At 44.5% G+C, this 20,095-nt stretch overlaps 2 protein-coding genes across 3 annotated transcripts; one reads left to right on the top strand and one right to left on the bottom strand.

The window, feature by feature from the left end:
- Positions 1-1,686: 1,686 nt before the first annotated feature.
- mpp1 (MAGUK p55 scaffold protein 1) lies at positions 1,687-13,151 on the top strand. The gene is made up of 12 exons (XM_084449736.1): positions 1,687-1,931; positions 8,807-8,935; positions 9,073-9,151; positions 9,324-9,413; positions 9,775-9,839; positions 10,862-11,058; positions 11,320-11,423; positions 11,551-11,631; positions 11,764-11,844; positions 11,944-12,146; positions 12,264-12,338; positions 12,468-13,151. The coding sequence occupies exons 1-12, from the start codon at positions 1,809-1,811 to the stop codon at positions 12,642-12,644; spliced, it is 1,404 nt and encodes a 467-aa protein (XP_084305862.1). The 5' UTR covers positions 1,687-1,808; the 3' UTR covers positions 12,645-13,151.
- Positions 13,019-19,606, bottom strand: dkc1 (dyskeratosis congenita 1, dyskerin; the record flags this gene model as incomplete). 2 transcript variants are annotated; one of them, XM_084449734.1, is made up of 15 exons in its annotated part: positions 19,547-19,606; positions 18,777-18,838; positions 18,592-18,678; positions 18,136-18,227; positions 17,756-17,940; positions 17,582-17,646; positions 17,059-17,185; positions 16,610-16,740; positions 16,170-16,313; positions 15,892-16,012; positions 15,570-15,688; positions 15,364-15,467; positions 14,992-15,040; positions 14,660-14,842; positions 13,019-13,940 (listed from the first exon to the last, which is right to left on the bottom strand). In XM_084449734.1, the coding sequence occupies exons 1-15, from the start codon at positions 19,560-19,562 to the stop codon at positions 13,872-13,874; spliced, it is 1,554 nt and encodes a 517-aa protein (XP_084305860.1). In that variant the 5' UTR covers positions 19,563-19,606. The 2 variants fall into 2 exon arrangements, with proteins under 2 accessions (XP_084305860.1, XP_084305861.1); XM_084449735.1 differs by lacking the exons at positions 13,019-13,940; positions 14,660-14,842; positions 14,992-15,040 and having other exon boundaries at positions 15,360-15,467.
- Positions 19,607-20,095: the final 489 nt, after the last annotated feature.

Genomic DNA, 20,095 nt, shown 5'->3' on the forward strand with positions numbered 1-20,095 from the left:
TGAAAGTTAAAAAGGCTACCATATTGTCTTGGCTTGTTTTAATGTCCAGCCTAAGACCGTGTACACTGCAGTAACCTTTTTCATTTCATGACTTGCATTTCTTTCCTACACAACCGCCAAGGACTTGCTCATTTAATGTACAGTAGGCTACCAGATCTGTGTGGATACTGAGGAAGACCGCACAAAACAATCTCTTCTTTTCCTATATTCTTAAGTGTCACTTTCTGTGTTCAGCAACAGCATCATTTGGACAGGTTTTTGTAACAGCCTCTTCATTGGTTTTGTGATGATTATGTTTTATGATGTAGACATATGTATGAAATCACATATTAACCTATGCAAGCCTAAGTAACTGGAGCAGCATATATCTGAGGTGGGCTTGCTTCAGAATAGCGTGGTGCAAACACTTCCTGATTTGACGCAGAGCTGCAGATAGTTGTGGTCACAAAGCCACACAGCTGCACTGATAAACCTGCACCGTACATTCTCATCCAGAAGTTCAACATAATGGTTTGCTTTCCATTCAGCACACAAGCAGATCGACTGGGAGGTCTTTCTGCTCAGTGGCCATATCTGTCTCATCATGTCAGTGTGGACATCAGAACCATAAACAAAGAAACGATTTAAGTTAAAATTCATCAAAAGGATCATGGTTAATGTAGGCAAAAACATACAGTATGCTTGCTAAGACATTCCTATGTCTAATTATTACTTACTAGAAGAAGACTGTGTTCATTTGCCCTGAAGTCAGGCCCCCATCACCTGATACTGTGTTGGAAAGTACAGCCTGATAAAGGTATTTTGTCATGAATCACTTTGGTGGGTAAATTATCCACCTATAGCCACAAGATGGCGAGCAAGCAGTATTTCTAGTAAAGTAGGGCTTAAAGCCAAACTGGGCAGTATTACTGGCCATCATGCATGCACAAATACAATTGTGTTTGTAAAGATGAATTAGACTACATGTGGTGCGGATTGTGTAATGAAAAGAAATTGATAGAGATAACCGGTGCTGGGGTGTTCTGTTAAAAATACGAAGCTACTGTAAACTATAATTATGGGTTCACATAATAGGCCTAATCATGGATAGCAAAGTGTTACATTAACATGCCTAAAAAAATATATGGCCTAGCCAGATATTGGATGATATGATATCACACCCAAATATATCAACGTCATGCTGTAGCCATGCAGTACTGTCTTTTTTACAGCGTGGGCGCACTTGTAGCCTACTGTTATTTTCAATAAACACCCAAAGCCATTCGTCTACTAGACTCAGCTGTCCACAACACCACTGCGTTAGGTTAGGAGAACACCATTATTCTGAGGAGGTATTCCCTCGGCTGTAACGGTCCCTTTACGGCTGTGCGCAATCCCATGCCATCCTTTTGTTATCGAGATCAGCGAATCAGCGATGGCCTGCACCGCCTCAGCGAAGGAGAGAAGTTTCCTCCGCGTTTTCTCCAGCTGTGGTCCCTGCTGTTGGTACGCTCCCTCGGCTGTCAGCAGGATCCTACGTAAGAGCTCTTACCAGTGAGGAAGTTGCGATGAGCCAACCCCCCCCCTCCCTCCAGCACTCTTAATGTTTACTTGCTTTGTCAGCTGTGCTTCTGCAGTAGCCTAGCCCACACTACACCTCCATCTGATCACAACCTCGGACTTTAACCCAGAGAGGCAATTTAACAAAAAGCCATTCCCTTATCACCCCCTTTTCCCTTTTCCAGCAACATCGGGGCTGAACCATTTTGCGGACCTTTGAGCAAGGGCACGTCAGGTTCAACTTGTCCTTTTTTCGCCTAGAAGAAAAGATGACATTAAAATCAAATAAAAATGAACCCGCTGTCATACTCGAGCGGGTCAACAGCGCTCGAACGGCGCTCTCAGACCTGTACCTGGAGCAGCTGCTTCAAAACAAACCCAAGTCGGAAAAGGTAAGTCGTGCAGTGTGTATCATTAGCCTAGCCTACTTGTGCCACAATATACCTTGTTTATTTGCTAAGAAGTCGAATTCAAGAATGTATGTATTTGCTGCACTGTGAGAAAGACTGTAATTATGTCAATTTAATAGCCTATAGGCTACATGAGTTGAAGGATGAAGGATGCTCGGCATTTTGCGCTGGTGGTGACCAGACCACTGATAGACGGTTTTAAGCTGACCCATGTTTTTGAATGCTGAATTTTTCATTGATTTATAAGTATACCGTGTTATCTCATGACAATAGAATAAGCTTTTTCATATGGTTACATGTCATGCCATTTTACTCAGTGTCTCTATAGCTTTACCCTAGGAAACTCTTGCCGTTACTGCATCATTGTGCTGGTCCTATACAGACCAGCAGACACTTCATAGGCAGATTCAGTTCCGCTACGTTACTGCTACGAGGAACAGAAACTATTGACAAGGGGGAAAGGTTTTCCATTTTCCAGTGACCGCTGAGGAATATAGAGTTATTATGTTGCAGGGTTAGCACTACCAGGAGGAATGTTTTTCATATCCCAGTACATGATCAGCTATCTGGTGTATTCAGCTAACTCTGATATTATTTAGTTATTATTCAACTGTGATAACAACATTGAGGAATATATCTTGCTTCTTTTCTAGCCAGTTTATACAGAAAATTACTATTTTTATTTGGGTACTGTAGCTCTTTAACATTTTCAAATGAATATTCAGCTTTTAAATCTTTACTCATACACAGGATTTGTGAGGGCTTGGGATTTCATTTTAAGCGTTATGGCTTTCAACGAAATACCTCAACATTGACCTTTGGCCTAAAGCTGCTCAAGGGCCTTAATGTCATCAGTCAGTTGATGAGGCCGTACTGTAGTGAAGCAGGCAGGCCAGGGCATTATGGGTACATGGGTTAATCCCTTGGTCCCCTGCAATATCAGGCCGACCACCTCTGCCCTCTGTTTGCTTGGTTGGGAAACATGCAGACCCAGGTATGCTCATTAGGCTGGGGCCCCTCCTGTCCTTTGTCCCTCTCATGGGGGGGGCTTCTTGACCTCATCTGATTGGACAGTCTGCCTATACCCAGGGTGAAAGGATTACGGGTAGGGTGCACACTTTGGACCCCGCTGTCTGAAGAGTGCCGGGTGAAGTTGAGAGGTGGTTCACCTCTCTGTTGAAGAACAAGGAGTTAAGGACTTAGGGAGGGGGTTATGAAATTAGAACTTCAGACAGAAAGTTCACCCCCAGATAAAAAGTGTATCCCCCACCCCAGAGAGCAGAGTGGTGTTGTAAAAACCTTTGACTATTTTTTGAAGACCTGAGAAGAGCTACTCAAACCTGAGAAGAGCTAGAGCTATAATTGGCCATAACTAACAAAAAGTTAAAAGGCACATCTGTCATATGTTCCAGTTGTACAGTCTAAACATATGATTACAGGTATCTGCATCGAGACAGACACGTATAATAACCCTATCAAGCGAAGTGTTGCTCAGAGCACTCATCAAATGTGAATCAGCAGCTGAATAAGCAGAGCATAATTATGTGAGATCTAGACCTTTACCAGTCAAGGTTATTCAGATCATGATAGGTCAAATCTGTGTACTGTATGTGTGTGTATGTGTGTGTGTGTGTGTGTGTGTGCGCGTGCGGGTGCATATTTGTGTGTGCCTGGCTGCATGTGTGTGTATGTATGCTAATAGTTGTGAATGAGTGAATATGAGCAACATTTCTCTTAATCATTGTTATGGATGCAAGATTCTGTACCTTCAAAAGATTACAAAATAGACAGACAAGAATGTGTGTAGTACATTAGTGTACATTAGTGTTTCCATGTTTATGTGTGCACTGGCAGATTATAAGACAATGGCCCCCTGGACACTGATGTGTTAACCCCCCTTCCTCCCAGGCAGGGCAGGTACACTGACTAGCAACCAACAGCAAAATAACTAAATTCACCTGCATCTCCACAGGATGTACTGTGCACATACATACAATTAACACCAACAGCACATGAACTAAGCCATATATTCACCTGGATTTCAACTGCTGCGCTGTATTTCTTTAAACCAATCACAATCATCTTGAGAGGAGCAGTTGCTAGGTAGTTGCTGTTTCACGCAGTCTGGATTGAATCTGATTGGGCTGGGAATCAGATCCCTCTCTACTGATTGGGCAGTAGCCTAATAAACAAATGACAAGGCTTACCCCCAAAACCTACATCCGTTGAGTCAGGCTAGTGTATAAGGCTTCCAGAACACCAGCCTAGTGAGCAGACTAGCCTGCTCCCCTGCCACACGCTGAGTCATGTTTCAATGGAGACCAGCAGTCTAATCACACAGGCCAAAGAACCGCAGCCTGCTATAAATAGATTTAGCCATGTCTGCCTAGTGCAGGCTTCCCTCCCGTTACAGGGTGATGTTCAAGACAGCACATTGTGGATGGCGTATTTAAATTTTAAAAAAAAAGATCTTGTTCACTCATCCATTCATTTCATCGAAAACATATACTGCCTTTGTTTTCATAAAAACTCAGCTGGCCTCACATCCCTTAAATACATCCAAATGTATTTGCCTACCATTGTTATTACTATCCAACAAAGTATTGGACCTTATCTGTTAACATGAACCCACATGTGGGTATTTGGGTAGGCTCATCTGATGTCTGCAGGAAACTACCTATCTGGCCTGATTTAGCAGGAGTGGCTCACAGAGATATTGTCTTAAAGTCACTGCTGTGGCCCTGCAAGATGTTGTGGATCAATACTTCCATATAGAGACTGGAGGTCTGCCCAAGCCTTATGTATGGGGGGTGTATTGATTAGAGGATCCAGAGAGTAGGCTATATAGAGTCTAGCCAATATATCAATCTTATACATTCACATAGCCTACATCCTGTAGTGTTGCCACATTTCTACTCTTGCATAGTCTTAAAGCTGTCCCAGAAGATCCAGGGTAAGGTCACGTGAATCCCTCGCTATCTGAATCTGCACATCACATCGCTTCTCTCATGTTGTTGGTAGAAAACATTCTCTGTTTCTCTCTTGTTTTTCACACCCCTCCCCCACCCCATTAAGCAAGCCAGCGTCAGTGCTGGATGACTACAGCTCCCAGAGGTCCATTGTTCACACACAGAGGTCGCAGAGTCAGCGCTAGTGACAACCAGGAAATCACACGTACAAAAGAGACAGCGACAAGAGGCCGACCTCTGAAGGCTTTTGAGAACACTTGTTTTTCTGTGAGCCTGTGATCACGTGACCAACCCCTTGCTCTCCGAGGCTGTGAGAGGAGTGGAAGTAGGAAACCGCAGAACAGCTTGTTTTTCTGCTGTGAGACAGGGAGTGCCAGGGTCCTCCACAGCACAGCTCATCCCGGCACGCTACAGCTGGTGGTGGTTATTCAGACAGCATATCCATACTTGTTCCTGACCCAAGTTGACTAGTTATTGCTAGAATTTTGAGAAAGAGATTACTCTGCACTGCTAAACCACAGATTCAGATTAAGATTCAGGTTTTATTTGTTACATGTAACATAGGCTACAGTGTACAATCAAGGAGAGGGATTATACACCGAGCTGCTGTAATTGTAATTGTTTCATAATGCTAGATTTAAACTGATAGGGCTTACCTAAGAACAACTACACCCCATGTTCCCTGATAAACTGATGTCCCATACATTTTTCCTCCGGTTTTCACCTCAATTGTTATAGTTGATAACACTTTAACAGTTTTGAACTGTGCTGATTATGCAGGTAGTTGACACAATAGAGCTGCTGCCATAAGATGTTTTCTACTATTGCAGAATACATTCTCCAGACAGAACCAGTCGACCTTTAGACTGAAGTCTGACAGCTTCCTTTAGGCATGTGACTTGCCTCTTAGTCCAACCGAGGTCAGCAGTTTGTAGGGAGGATTTATTGAAGGCAGGGTGAGTGTTTGCTTTTATGACTCACATTTGTGCTGTGGTTGTGCCAGTGGCAGTGAACATTCATGGTTCACTGGACAACTTCTTTGTCTTGTGATTAATAAGTACAAGGTGTCCCATATACACACAGGTTGAAGTGCACTGAGCTTTCACCAGAACGAAAGCAACCCTGTTACCAACTAAATTTCCACTTTGAGTACCCCAAGTAAACAGCAATATAAAAATTGTTGAATGTACTATTTCAACTTTGCAATCAGTGTATTTGAAAAGTGCACTGGTGTCCCACTGCTGCCCTAAGCTGTTTTCTACTACACAAGTTGAAGTTCAGTGTAGAGAGAGGGTAACCTGTCACGCGGTGTCCTCCCTAACAGGGGATGTAATTTCATAAGTGTTGACTGTTTACCACAGAGCTGTTCCTGAACAGAACTGCAGCGTACTGTGGGGTACAACGACCTGCAGATAGTTGGAAAACCTGTCTTATGTTGCAGCGTCAACAGCGTGTTTACTGTGAGGGGTCCTCAGTTCCTAAAACACTGTCTAGATGATGGCAGGAGGTCACTGTTGAAACCCAAGATACTGTAAATGTGAAGAAATGTGATTAAACTTGCCATTGTAAGGCACTCAATATTCTACAGGCTCAATATTTATGTATTGTTCATACCATACAATGCAGTGGTTTATTACTGTGTGAGACATACAGTAGTTCTATAATTTTGTGAAGTGCATAAATGAGCAGTATTTAAGAATGAGAGTTGGTCTCTCTCTAGACCATATTTCTGTGTCATCCTCAGTCAGGGCCTGGGAGGGTCTTGGTGTGGGATGGGGGGTCCAGTAGGTCTGTGTCAGGATAACGGTTTATTTCCTCTTACCTCAGCATTTTTCTGAAGGCCACACTCGAGTCTGGGTGTGTCCATCCACAACAACAGACTGTGCGGCACAAGTACCCTAACGAGAATCTAGCCATTCAGACCTGTCTGGAACTGGTTGTTCTGGACTTTTGGTCGTTGGTAAAGAATGTGTCCATTTGTTTTCTTGCCGTCCATTCCTTTGTGTTTTCACCTTGTCCTTTAATCTACAGTCCCTCTCACAAACTCTAAACCACTCAGCTACCAGAAACAACAAGTGACTAAAGAGATAAATATTATAAAATATACAGTATATCATAACAGAAACATGTCAATGTTATGTGGTCCAAATAACTGCACTCATAAAAAAGAATACTTGTTTTGAAGGGTCGAATCACTTTGTGATGTCCGACTTTATCACCTGCCATGTCAACGATTGGAGTTATCTGTTCAAAGATACCAAGGATTATCTGAAAGATAACTTTCAGGCCGCAATGTATATTGCATAAACTCACAGTGAAGCTGGCAGCAACTTCAATCAGATAGCGTAGGGAGTCCTCATTTGATAATTGCAGGCATAAAAGTAGCGACCTTCGTCATGCTGGTGTGCTGTAAATGTAGTATACTGTAGATAAGCATGCTGCCAGCACACGTGGGGGGTTTTCACTGATCTATATGGCAGATACATTAATAGGATAATGTCCATGGGGACAGGAGCTATAGGGGCAGACAAAGTGAATCACATTGAAACCCTGAAAGCATGTGCAGCTCTGTGTAATGGATTGATGTCCTGGGTTGGACAAATCCCCTGGGAGAGGTGGTCCCGTTTGTGTCAGATCAGTTGTCATCATATATGTGGGAAAAGGCGACAATGTCAGGAGTTTTTCCCTTGTATGATACAACCCCTATATTTAACCCCACCCCCACCCACTGAGGTCTCTCAAGATTTAAAAATGACTGTTGCAACCAGGGCACCATTGTGAATGAGACTGGTTTCAATGGGCTTACCTGGCTAAATAAAGGTTTGAATTTGAATTCAAAAAAGGTCACAAAAAACAAGTTGCCATCTGCATATTAGATGAGATCAGAAGTGGCACATTTCTGAGGTGGAGTGGTGGTGAGCGATCACAGGAGCGGAGCACATTCCTCTGAGTGCCATTACACACAGTCCAGCGCTTCCTCAGAGCCCCACACGCTGGTCAAGTGGCCCAGGTTGCTATTTGTTGATGTAATGGATGTCTTAATCTTTACGAGGGATTTGTTTGTTCGTATCAATACTTTTCCTCGAATATGCTCCTACGAACCCTTTGGTGTATCCATGACAACCCTGTGGCAGGTGGAGCCAGTCGGCTGTCCCTGGCTAATGGGGTGTTGAAAATGTGGGGTTAATTTTCAACCCTGAACAGATGTTGAAACTGCAAATTCAACATGGCTGTTGGGACGCTTGAAGACGAAGCTTGGAAATGCTGATGACTTAGACATCAGGATTACCTAGAGTATCTTATTGTACTACTGCCAACAACAGTTATTTTATGTCTTTGTGATGATTATCAGACAATATTCTGGATTCCCCAAGTCCAGTCCATAGGCCTTTAATGGTGGAACCATAACTTGTAAATCTTAATCTTAGGGTCCAAGCCCCATGTTGGGCAAATCTAAGCATTTCATTGTACATGATACCTGCATCATACACATTTGGAAGATTTATTTATTTAAAACCATGAACACCCAGTAATCCTCCTATCTCTGATGTTCACACAGACAAGATTATGCCCAGATTATCTTTCAAAAGTCATGTCCTTGAAACACACTGCACTCACAGTGTCCTGGAATATACAGTAAATGGTAAATGGACTGCACTTATATAGCGCTTTTATCCAACGTGCTCTACAATGGCCCATTCACACACCAATGGCGGCAGCTGCCATGCAAGGTGCCAACCTGCTCATTGGGAGCAATTTGGGGTTCAGTGTCTTGCCCAAGGACACTGCGATCATTGGATGACCCGCCCTACCACGGCCGCCAATATATGACATGTGGAACCCAGTCCCAGCTGAGGCTAAGTGTTGACATGGTATTTCTCTTCACAGGCAGCAATGCTAGCGCGTGAAACCAAGGGAACAGACGTGTATTCCAACGGCAGTGCTGGCTTCATGAATGGTGCAGAGTTGACCAGGATGCAAGAGGTGGCGTTCGAAAAGAATCCCTCAGAGCCCATGGTAAAGCACTCAGGATACCTCTTTCTCTCTCTCTCTCTCTGTCTCACACACACACTGTCCTGTCCCCGCCTCTCTATCTTGTGTAATGTTTGAGCCATTTGAGCATTTATTTGTGTTTTCTTGACCCTTGCCTTTAGGGGGTGACTCTGAAATTGAATGAAAAACAGAAGTGCACTGTTGCCAGAATATTGCATGGGGGAATGATACATAGACAAGGTACAGAACTCTACCACATTGGTTCACTTATATATTAATAACATATTGCAATAAACTTGATCTAAAATTGCATGATATAGTAGTGTGATATTAATTTTTGTACAGTATGTCAATCAGACATGAGTGGAGTTATTTTATATGTAGTAATGCACTGGGCCCTGTCTCCCTCCAGGGTCCTTGCATGAAGGGGATGAAATAGCAGAGATCAACGGGCAGAGTGTTGCTAACCAGTCTGTGGACCAGCTGCAGAAGATCCTGGCAAGTCTCACCCTCATCCATGTCTCTGTCATAGACAGGGATGTAGCTCAGTGATAGAACGCCGGGTGTATGAGGCCCTGGGTTTCAGTCCCCGGCATCTCCACAAACCTCCGAGCATGTCTTAGTACATGGTACCTGTATCTTGTCCATGTAATACACATCCTTGAATCCTTATAGATAATACTCGGAGTGAAGCCCGTATGTGATAGGCTGCAATCTCATAATCTTTACTTTCAGTTTTAATGTTCTGGACTAAATGGTGATAATCAGAATCAGAATCAGTTTATGGCCATGGTAGTTTTTACACATACTAGGAATTTGCTTTGGTCAAGTTAACAGTTATTACTATGTTCCATAACAGAAAGACACAAACGGAGTGGTCACCATGAAAATCATTCCTAAACAGCAGGGGCGCGCTCTTGTCTGTGAGGTAAGCCAACTACTTCTTTCCCGGGAATATGCACATTTTTCTCTCTTTATGGACAACTAAGCTGTGATCACTTTCTATCCTGATTTGCTTTAATTGTTTACTTCAATGATTACATTTCAAATGCATGAATGATCCAAGATCTGGTTGCTTTTTTGAGCAGGTTCCACAATGAGAACATTTTGTGTTCTGTGACAGTTCTTGAAAAGTAAAAAAGGATCTTTGCATGCTACGTCCCTCTCTCTTCATCCACCAATCATGTCTTCTATTTTAATAAACAGACTTTGTTCTTTGTCAGGTGACTCCTCACTAAGACAATGAGGGATGCAGGTGACTATTCGACATTAGACTCCTAGAGTCTACTAGAGGCCTAACATCCAGATCATCACTCATATTAGACACATGAGATCTGGAACACATTACTGGGTGTTTCAGTCTGCCATCTGCTGGTCACATTATGTCCTGATCCTCATGTGCTTCCAAACTGAGTTGCAACATAATTTGTAATGGAAGCTTCCTTCCAAACCACATGGCATTATCTCATACCAAATGTATTGAACACGCCTACCACACATTTGGGAATTCCATAATTATAAAACTATGATTATGAAACTTTTCATTTATATTGTGGATGCTGATGGCAGTCTTTATTTCTAAGCTTGTACCTATTAGAAGGTAAATGAATAGAGTAGCCTACCATACTGAAAACAACCTCCCTGTAGCCCAGTCCCATCTTGTGGATTCTACAAGGTCCTCTCTGGGTAATCAGATATTACCACCAGAAAGACTGGCAATCCATTCCTTTTATAAACTAATATATTACAAACTAACCCTTAACGTGTATTGATACTGGTCTCCTAGGATTAGACCTTAGTCCACCTCACACTAGTAACTGCAAACTGCTCTGAATCATTGCAATAACCATTTTACGCACATACTGTTGTTGGGATTTGTTCCTCAAATCCCAACGAGCGAGTCAACTGTCATCCGACCCTCCTTCAGCTGTCATGTTCCTCTCCCGACAGATGTACATGAGAGCTCAGTTCGACTATGACCCTGCCAAAGATGACCTCATCCCCTGCAAAGAGGCAGGAATGAAGTTCAAAACCGGCGACATCATCCAGATCATCAATAAGCAGGATCCCAACTGGTGGCAAGGTCGGGTGGACAGCTCCGCCGCCGACTTCGCCGGGCTCATCCCCTCCCCAGAACTTCAAGAATGGTACGATTCAGTTTATTAGGTCATACCATTATGCAAATACGAGATTCGATCTAGACAGATGTTGTACCGTTATGCAAATACAAGATTTGATCCAGTGTACCATTATGCAAATACAAGATTTGATCCAAACATACATTGTACCGTTATGCAAATACAAGACAGGACCATGTGTGTGGGGGGGGTTCTAACTGAAAAAGAGCTGTTAGACTGTGGTGTACGTGTTGTGTGTGAGTAAGCCCCAATGTGTGACCGCTGTTCCAGGCGGGTAGCCAGTAAAAGTAAGACCGCAGAGGGCAGCCAATCCTGCAGTCCCTTCGGGAAGAAGAAGAAGTGCAAAGACAAGTACCTGGCCAAGCACAGCTCTAGTAATGCCTTTACTTTTGTCCTGTTATCCACTCCTATCCCGAAGTTGACACTTACACAATTTATGTATGTTGTATAGCAATAATTTAAATTCCTAAACCACGTGTGTATTCTCTTCTTCTCTGGTAGTTTTTGACCAGCTGGATGTGATTTCCTATGAGGAGGTTGTTCAGCTCCCTGCCGTCAACAGAAAAACCTTGGTGCTTATTGGTAAAAAGCCTAGACCTGAACCGTCTACACTACAGTATGACCATATATCCCATCAGTCTAAAGACCTGTTGGCTACATCTCTTTATTGAAAGTATGTTAAAAGACGTTTTTTTTAATCACCTGTCTGTTTAGGTGCACCAGGTGTAGGAAGGAGCCACATCAAAAGCTCATTGCTGACCAAATACCCAGAGAGATTTGCCTACCCTGCACCACGTAAGTAGGAGGGCGTGTCTCACCCAGGGTGTTTTGAGCAAAACCTGTTTCCTAAATCACCCTGCCTCAGGCTTGAGCAGAAACTCTGGTTCTACGCAGACACCACGAGGACCCCACGCAAGGACGAGGTGAACGGACAAGAGTACTACTTCATCTCCAACGAGGCCATGACCAAGAGCATCACCGCAAATGAGTTGCTGGAATACGGCAGCTTCCAGGGGAACATGTTTGGTATTAAAATTGAGACCATCCAGAAGATCCACGAGGAAGGCATGATAGCCCTGCTGGATGTGGAACCGCAGGTAGGACCACTGTATTCCTGACTGGGACTGGCAGTAAACTGGCAGGTTGACCCCAAGTTACACTCAATATTCATAATGATGTTCATTAACAGATTGATATTTTGTCTTGTGATGTAGACACTGAAACTGCTGCGAACGGGAGATTTTGCGCCTCTTGTTGTTTTCATCGCACCCACCAACACCGCTGTCCAGGTAAACAAACTTCTGAACAATAGAGGTTATTAAACCATATTAGAGACTAATAGGTACTGGTCACCATACAGTTCATTGGCAACAGGCGTAATTGTCACTAATGAAATGATCATGTGACTCTTCTCGTAGTCGGAGAGCCTGCAGCTGATCCAGAGAGAGTCGGACACCATCTTCAGCACATACAGACACTTCTTTGACGTGATGCTAGTCAACAACGACGTTGACGAGAGTGTGAAAGTGGTGGAAGAGGCCATGGAGCGCGCCAGTTCCACCCCACAGTGGGTGCCCGTGTCCTGGGTATACTGACCGGTGTACCACTGCTGTAATGCACTTCATTAAACAAAAACTGTTGCAATATCAACCCCCTGTTAACACCAGAGGTCAGCGGTACCCCACTGTTTGGGTATGAGTTGACAGCTGTGGTTGATATAATTGTCATTCGTTTTGCACAGAAGAATTCAAACGAAAAAGCAATAAAATAAAATAAAAAATTTATTTCAGAGATTACTATGAACCTCAACGGGGATATTTTACATGTTGGTTAACCTTTAACCTTATAGGTGCCACACGTCAGCAATGCAATGAGGACCGCTACTGTGACTGAAACATATGAACCCTGACTGGGTGTGATCACATGTAACCCTCGGTGTAGATGACATCGTTTTGTTCGAAGGTGATGGGGTGTACCATGAAATCCGCAACTGTCAAAACTATTTTGTTAAATGTTTAAGTACAGTGATAGTGTCTTCTACAGTACATGGAATTGTACAGTCAACTTGAATGAATCATTTTGTTGATAACCTCAGTAAATGTCTCAACTAAAACATATACCTCATGTCATGGTGCAAGGCACTTTTGATCTGAATTAAAACTCCCCTTCTCCACAGCTGCTTATGGTTTTGTAGTGGAACTTTTAGCTTCTTGATGAAACTATCGTGAACTTGTGAGCTCAAGATCCTGGATGGCTGTACGGGGTTTGTGGGGCTTAACAGCTGAATGATCAGTATCCCTACACGTGGTCTGCCATCTGTCTGCTACCGACAAGCCGATCCAGCAGACCCACAGAACGAAGGCCTGGGACCCTGAAAGATGACGACACCACTTTAAAAAAAGAATTTGAGTTCATTTCAAATCACAGTTCATGTTTTACAGTCGCTTTTGTATTTACAATATAAGCTCAACAGAATGAAAATACACCCAGAGAACACACATGCCCACAATGGGCGAGTACTTAAAACCGGGAACAAAAAAAAATCATGAGTAAAAAATAAGTAGATACAGAAGAGGGTTGATGAAGAGCCACAACTGTCGGCTGCATGATCATTAGACTGACCCACCCTCCATCCTATACAATAGGGGCAGCAGCCAAACTGGGCAGTCGTGATTTTACAAAAAAATATAATGGTTTCCACTCTGGGTTTCTTGCTCTGCCAACGGCCTCTCCCACATCCATCCATCCGGCGCTGAAACATCTACCAGCACCGTGTCTGAAACCTCATATTGTATATGGTCCTTTCATTGTCCATTGTAATTTCACTCCGACCCCGCCTCTGCGTCTTTCTGCTTCTTTTTCTTCTTCTTCTTCTTGGTGCTCTCACCCGCCTGCAGACAGAGACTTCATTATTCCACAAGCAGGGACACCTCACGGGTGCAGAGTGCGCACACTGGTTAGTAGGAATGCTGTATGGTTTTAGCGCCTTAAAGAGTAAATTAATGTAGCAGCAGACTGACTCCCTCAGAGAATCCGCATTAAAATGTTGATTTACCGTTGATTTTAGCATGAGGATATAGGCATTTGTCACACGGTCAGTGAGGCACTGGCATTTTTATTTTCTCCTTAATCTTTTCAGATGCTGGTGTCTCTTGTGCCTGTTGTTGGCATCTCATTTACTGAAACAAACCTGCAGCCCACTAATACTACAAGTTGATAAAATGTTGGACTTTCTGCTTGTGGCACTGTTTGACAGTGAGCCAAAAGGGCATGTGAGCCCTGGCTACCATAGCTGCCAGCTCCACTCGCCTCTCTTGCCTGCTTCAATCTGCTTTACTAGAAGTGCCTCGCTCCCCTAATTCTCTCATTCTGAAATGGAAACAGATATGAACATTCAATTCACATGCCGTAGTTGAAGTTGTGTAAATGATCAAACATTGCCACCTATCTCGCATTTATTCTGCCATTGAACCCTTTGATGTTTAGATAGCAAAACTAGCGAATCGAGTTTGCCACACTAGGTCCATATAAGCAAAATCATGAAGAGGTTTGTATGTCCCCCCCCCCCCCACATCAACTGAAGTTCTCTACATTCTGCTCAGCCACCCACCTCTCCTTCAGCCTCTGCCTCCTCCTCCTTCACCTCCTCCACCTCCTCAGACAGTTTCTGCTTCTTCTCTTTCTTCTTCTTCTTCTTCTCCTTCTTGATCTCTCCCGCCGACGGGGTGGAAGGCGCCGAGGCTGCCGGGGTGGCCGCGGCGTCGCTTTCGCTGTCACTGGCGGCTCTCTTCCTCTGGGGGAGGGGACACGGGAAATGCCACCGTTAGGATCGCATTGCAGTCAGTTCAGCTAGTACCGGGGTATTTTTTGGCTTTTCTGCTACTTGAACACACATCTAAAAAAAAAAAAAAAAACACTGACCATAATATAAAACATGCCTACCTTGGTCACCACAGGTTCACTGGCATCTTCAACCTTTATCTTGGACACACTGAGAAGAGAGAAAAGGTAATGTGTAAGTAAGTTCACAAATACCACGCAAAGCATGTGTTTCTATCCCTCTACAAACAAAAGCCACATTCATGACGACCTGAGTGGAAAGTAGTAGCCTGGTCGGGATAAAGATTGTGCTCGTAGTTCAGTGCGTGGCAAGGCGGCAGGCGTTACCAGCGTTCTGCTGAGCTCTGAGAGTTCATGTGGCAGACTGACTCCCTCAGAGGTCACAGGGCAGACCAATAAGGGATAACTGTCTGCACGTCGCTGGCCCACCCCTCTGCATGTTTGATATACATGAAGAGTCGCATATTAACTTACCTGTAGTCCACGTAGCCCTCCTTCCAGCCCTCTGGAGTGCTGCCGTTGGGTTTGCCATGTTTGTCCAACAGGCCTTTCTGGATCATCATCTTCTTCTGACTGGCCTGTTTAACAAACACCAGTTATTAAAAACACCAGTTATTAAGAGTCTCACAAGAAGAATTCTGATCACAGCTGAACATCCACAGAGGCACGGGCAACCCTACCTTCGGCCCCAGGCCCCACTTGCGGGGGTAGGTGTCCCGTTCCATGATCACCCTCTTGATCTTAGCCACCACACCGTGGTCGCACGTGGAGATCACCGCTGTGGTCATGAGGGCAACAGCTGGAAGTGAAAAGCCAAAACGATGAACTTGTGTGGTGCTTCCACATCCCCTTTTGGGGGAATCGCCTCTCCTTCCACAGCCATCAGCAAAGGGTGATAGATAACGGGTCATCTTTGCACAAAGTGCTAATGCAATCTATACATGATCATCATGTGGCTTTACGTCACAGAGGCTGCAGCCAATCAGCAGCCATGTCACCAACCTAAACAAATGGCCTCTCCCTTGGTTGTTATGACGACAATATCCTGGTGGTTCTCGATACCGTCCTCATAGCGCAGGACACCGGGCAGCATGATCTTGGCTCCGTAGCAGATTGCATTGACCTGAAGACAAGTGGGACACATTCAGCGTGCTGTTTAGTCTTGGTAAAGAAATGCGTGAACACCAGTGTAATTACCAATCAATGTTGGCAGTCATAAGTCTATTATTTCTTTAAAGGGCCAGGACGGCCAACTTGATAATAACGTAAACCAAACTCACTGCACTGTCCTTCATGACCAGCCGCTTGTGGGAGATGAGCAGCTTCTCAAGCGGATAGATGACTCTCCGCAGGTATGTTTCGTCCTTGTTGTGGTCGAACTGCCACTGAGCATCCAGCACATCGTGCATGGTCACCAAGTTGTCCTGAAGCAACGTGGGAGTGAATACTTAAGATGAGCATATTTACAAATAAGAGATGGATGGACATTTGGTATCTGCATGACAAAAGTGTTGGACAGAATGGACTCAAAAGTGGCCGACTTTGCCAAACCACAATGCAAGAACCACTCGTGGCCATTTTCTATGCCAAAGATCAATTACCAGGACTGGGGAGAAAAGCCCAGAACTGAACTCAACACTTTGGGCTAAATCATTGCAGGAATTGTTCATCTTCCATCGTGTGGCCAAGAGGACAGAGAACCAATGTCTTCAGGACTCACCCTCTCACCCAGCACGCCAGAGCGCACCCTCCTCAGCTCCTGCATCTGGCCGCCCACCCCCAGGAGGAGTCCCAGGTGGACACACAGGGTTCGGATGTACGTCCCCGCCTCACAGCTTACCCAGAAGATACCTGGACAACAAGACACCATACACGCAAGACATTTGGCACACAAAGATTAGAATTAGGGCTGTGCTGAAGTTATCGGCGCGTCGCACATGCCTTTCAGTTGGTAAACGCTCACGTAAACACTTGCTGAGAACACAATGACATCCTCGGTGTACTGAAGGGCAAATTCCATTTGAAAAAGCTTCCACATGGAAGTTTAGATAAAGCTGATGTACACACATTGCAGTGATGTAGGCTAGTATTTCCATCAAAGCAAGTTGAGTAAAAACCAGACCAAAATCTGCGGTGGGAAAAATGAATTATAGGAAAATCATTCCTTACCCAATCTCCTCTCTGGGTCGTACTCGATGAGCTTGCTCTCGTAGATGGTCCGCACCCTCAGCTGGCGCTTCACAGCCGCGATGAGCGGCGGTCGCTGGAACAACGCTCCCGTGAGGGTCTCAAGGCCCTACAGGACAAAGAGGAGGGTACGTTGGGGGACACTCCCGTTACTTCACATCCATTATTTAAAGGCTTCCATTCATATCTTTCTCTGTGTGATCAGGCCAAGTCAATTCTTCCCAGTTTACACCAGGGCCTCCAATCGTGCCCCTGGCTCCAGCAACCACCGCCCCAGTAGAACACTGGCGTGGCAGAGCGAAGCCAGGGACACAGCGGACGCTCGAGGCTAGAACAGCCCCGAGCACCAGAGAGGAGGGAGCCCGGCAGGCACTCAGAGAATGGATAAACACGTTCATCATCTCACAGGTTTAGGAGCGTAGCGAAGAAAATGTGGGGGTGGAATTTCTCATATCACATCGATAGAGCCACACGTAAAGCGCTTCAATACAACACATGAACTTACCCTAGCAAGTGTGTGTTCATTCTCAATAGCATTGTGCAGCCGAACAATTCCCACATACTCTTTGCCTGAAACAGACAGCAGAAGAGTAGTAAGGAGGCCACTCTTAATGATTTCTGTTAACCCTCAAACAGGAAACCCTTATAAAAACAGGTGGGACTGAGGAAAAGGACTCACCAGCACTCTGCTGGGACTTGACCAGGCGCGTTGCTCTGTCCACACATACGATCAGGCAGCCTGTCACTTTAGGGTCCAGGGTGCCGCTGTGGCCGGTCTTCTCCACCCGGAGGATACGGCGGATCCAGGCCACCACCTCGTGAGACGATGGGTTGGCAGGTTTGTCCAGGTTGATAAAACCAGTCCTACAAATCACAGTACATGGGGAGATAGAGGTCAGGCGAGAACTTAAGATGTCAGAGAGATTGTGAGAAATTGAAATTTAGCCATCAGAACAGGGGTGATAGATAGGAGTCATCTTGGCACGTGTGCTAGTGTAATCTATAAATTCATCATGTGGCCATCGTAAAACCTAACAAGGACAAAGACGCAATAGATACCTGACATAATCTTGGATGTTCCTTTTCAATGGGTTTGAACCATTTGGCAAGGGTGTGTAGTGAGCTGTCCTGATATTGAGCTTGTCAAAGTTCTATAAAAAGAAATGGCAAGACAAGGCCACAGTTGAGATAGACATTAAGGTTATACGTCAAAAATAAAAATTTGCAAAGGGTGGTATGAGCATGTAGTCAGATGTTTACACTCGTCTTAGTTGTGGTCGAGCCCTTAGCCCACGCGCCAGCATGCCTGGTCAAAGCACAGTCACCCTAGTAGAACACTAGGGTCACCACATGAGACCAGGCAGCCGAACCCCCTGGGTCTAGAACAGACTCAGAGGGCTGCACGGCCAGGGCCCAACAGCACTCAGAGAATGGATAAACAGATTCATCATTTTAGACACAAGAGAAGTAAAATGTAGGACTCGTCTGGATGAAGTACAGAGAAGCATGACTCACTTTAAGCAGCAGCGGCCACTGAGACGTGTCCAAACTGGGAACTTTGGACTCGGGTTTAATGAGAAAATCTCCGCTCTCCTGGATATCCTAAGATGGAAACAAAATTATTAGCTAGCATAGCCAACTTAGCTATGGTTAGCAAAGTGACAGAACTGCACTCCACGTGCTCAGCCGGACCAACTTACCCCAACTTCGTCATCAGCAACTTTACTTTCCTTCTTCTTCTTCTGCTTCTTAGCTGATGAAACTAATCGGATGGGTAAACATGTTTAAATTAGGAACAGTTACATTTAAATGATCCATTTATCCACTTCCATCCATGGCTACTTCTTGAAATCTGGACCCCACGTGGCCGCTTCTCCTGGCACGTGGTGTAATATCCTGGCGGCGACGTTAGCTAACTAACCAATTTGATATCATAGCTATTTACGAACTTAACTGTGTCTGTTCTGACAATGTCACCAAACCGTGGGGATGGCTACCGTTATTACTACATAGATTTACTTGCAAAAATAATGACGCATGGCCATGCAACATGCGGCTCTAGCTAACTTTAGCTAGCTACACAGTCGTGTACGAGCATAACCGCAGCTAGTTAGCTACCTTACAGCTGCATAATATTGTGCTAGCAATCTAATTGGCAAACTTGCGAAGCATTAAGTGGGATTATAATGTACAAAAGGAAAATCCACGAGTAGTACAATAGCAACTGTGAAAACAGCCACGGTAGGCCTGACGCCGGGTCACCCGTGGCATTTTACGTGTGCAGCTAACTTAGCAACCTACGTTAGCTAGCCCACCATGTTGTTTAAATGTGCTTGCTGTTAGGACTAGTGGGAGGATAACATGCTGTAATTTAAACCGTACACTTATTTGCTTCAGTTGTATAGCTAAAAATATAGATAACTACAGTGAAAAAATGCAGGTTGCACATTTAGCGAACTATTAAACTTACTTTCTCCGTCCGCCATCTTCAACGTGTGACTTCAGATCAGAACAAGCAGGACGGTTCAGTCAGAGCATGGACGTATGAGCGACACGTGTGTAAAGTGCGCATGACTGAAAAATGTACTATCTCGCGATAGTTTGGTTCAGGGACGTGTTCCATTTTATGCGCTCCCCTTTTTAGGGTTGGAGTAGCGTCATATACAGACGGGTTCTGGGTTGGAGTCAGTGGAGTATACGGACGTATACGGAGTATACCCACTTCTTAATCCATTGACCCACACTTCTATATACACATCACTAATGCCAAAAATTTAAAATTTCTGCTAGAGTATACCCACTTCTTTACTCACCACTACACCCCTGGTTGGAGTGATGTGTCCCAGCTGGGAACAGAGAATAGAAGTGACAAAGCATAATAATGCAAAGCAGTATTAACTTGAATTAAACGCCTTCTGATACTCTCCTCTTCTAGCCTGGGTCCAGACCTCTGAATCCGACCACTCCACCGACTTCCTGATTCTTCACTACACTACCACTGAGTGTGCAATACTCATAT

This window comes from Borostomias antarcticus (genome assembly GCF_949987555.1).
Source record: "Borostomias antarcticus genome assembly, chromosome: 15".
NCBI classification, from domain to species: domain Eukaryota; kingdom Metazoa; phylum Chordata; class Actinopteri; order Stomiiformes; family Stomiidae; genus Borostomias; species Borostomias antarcticus.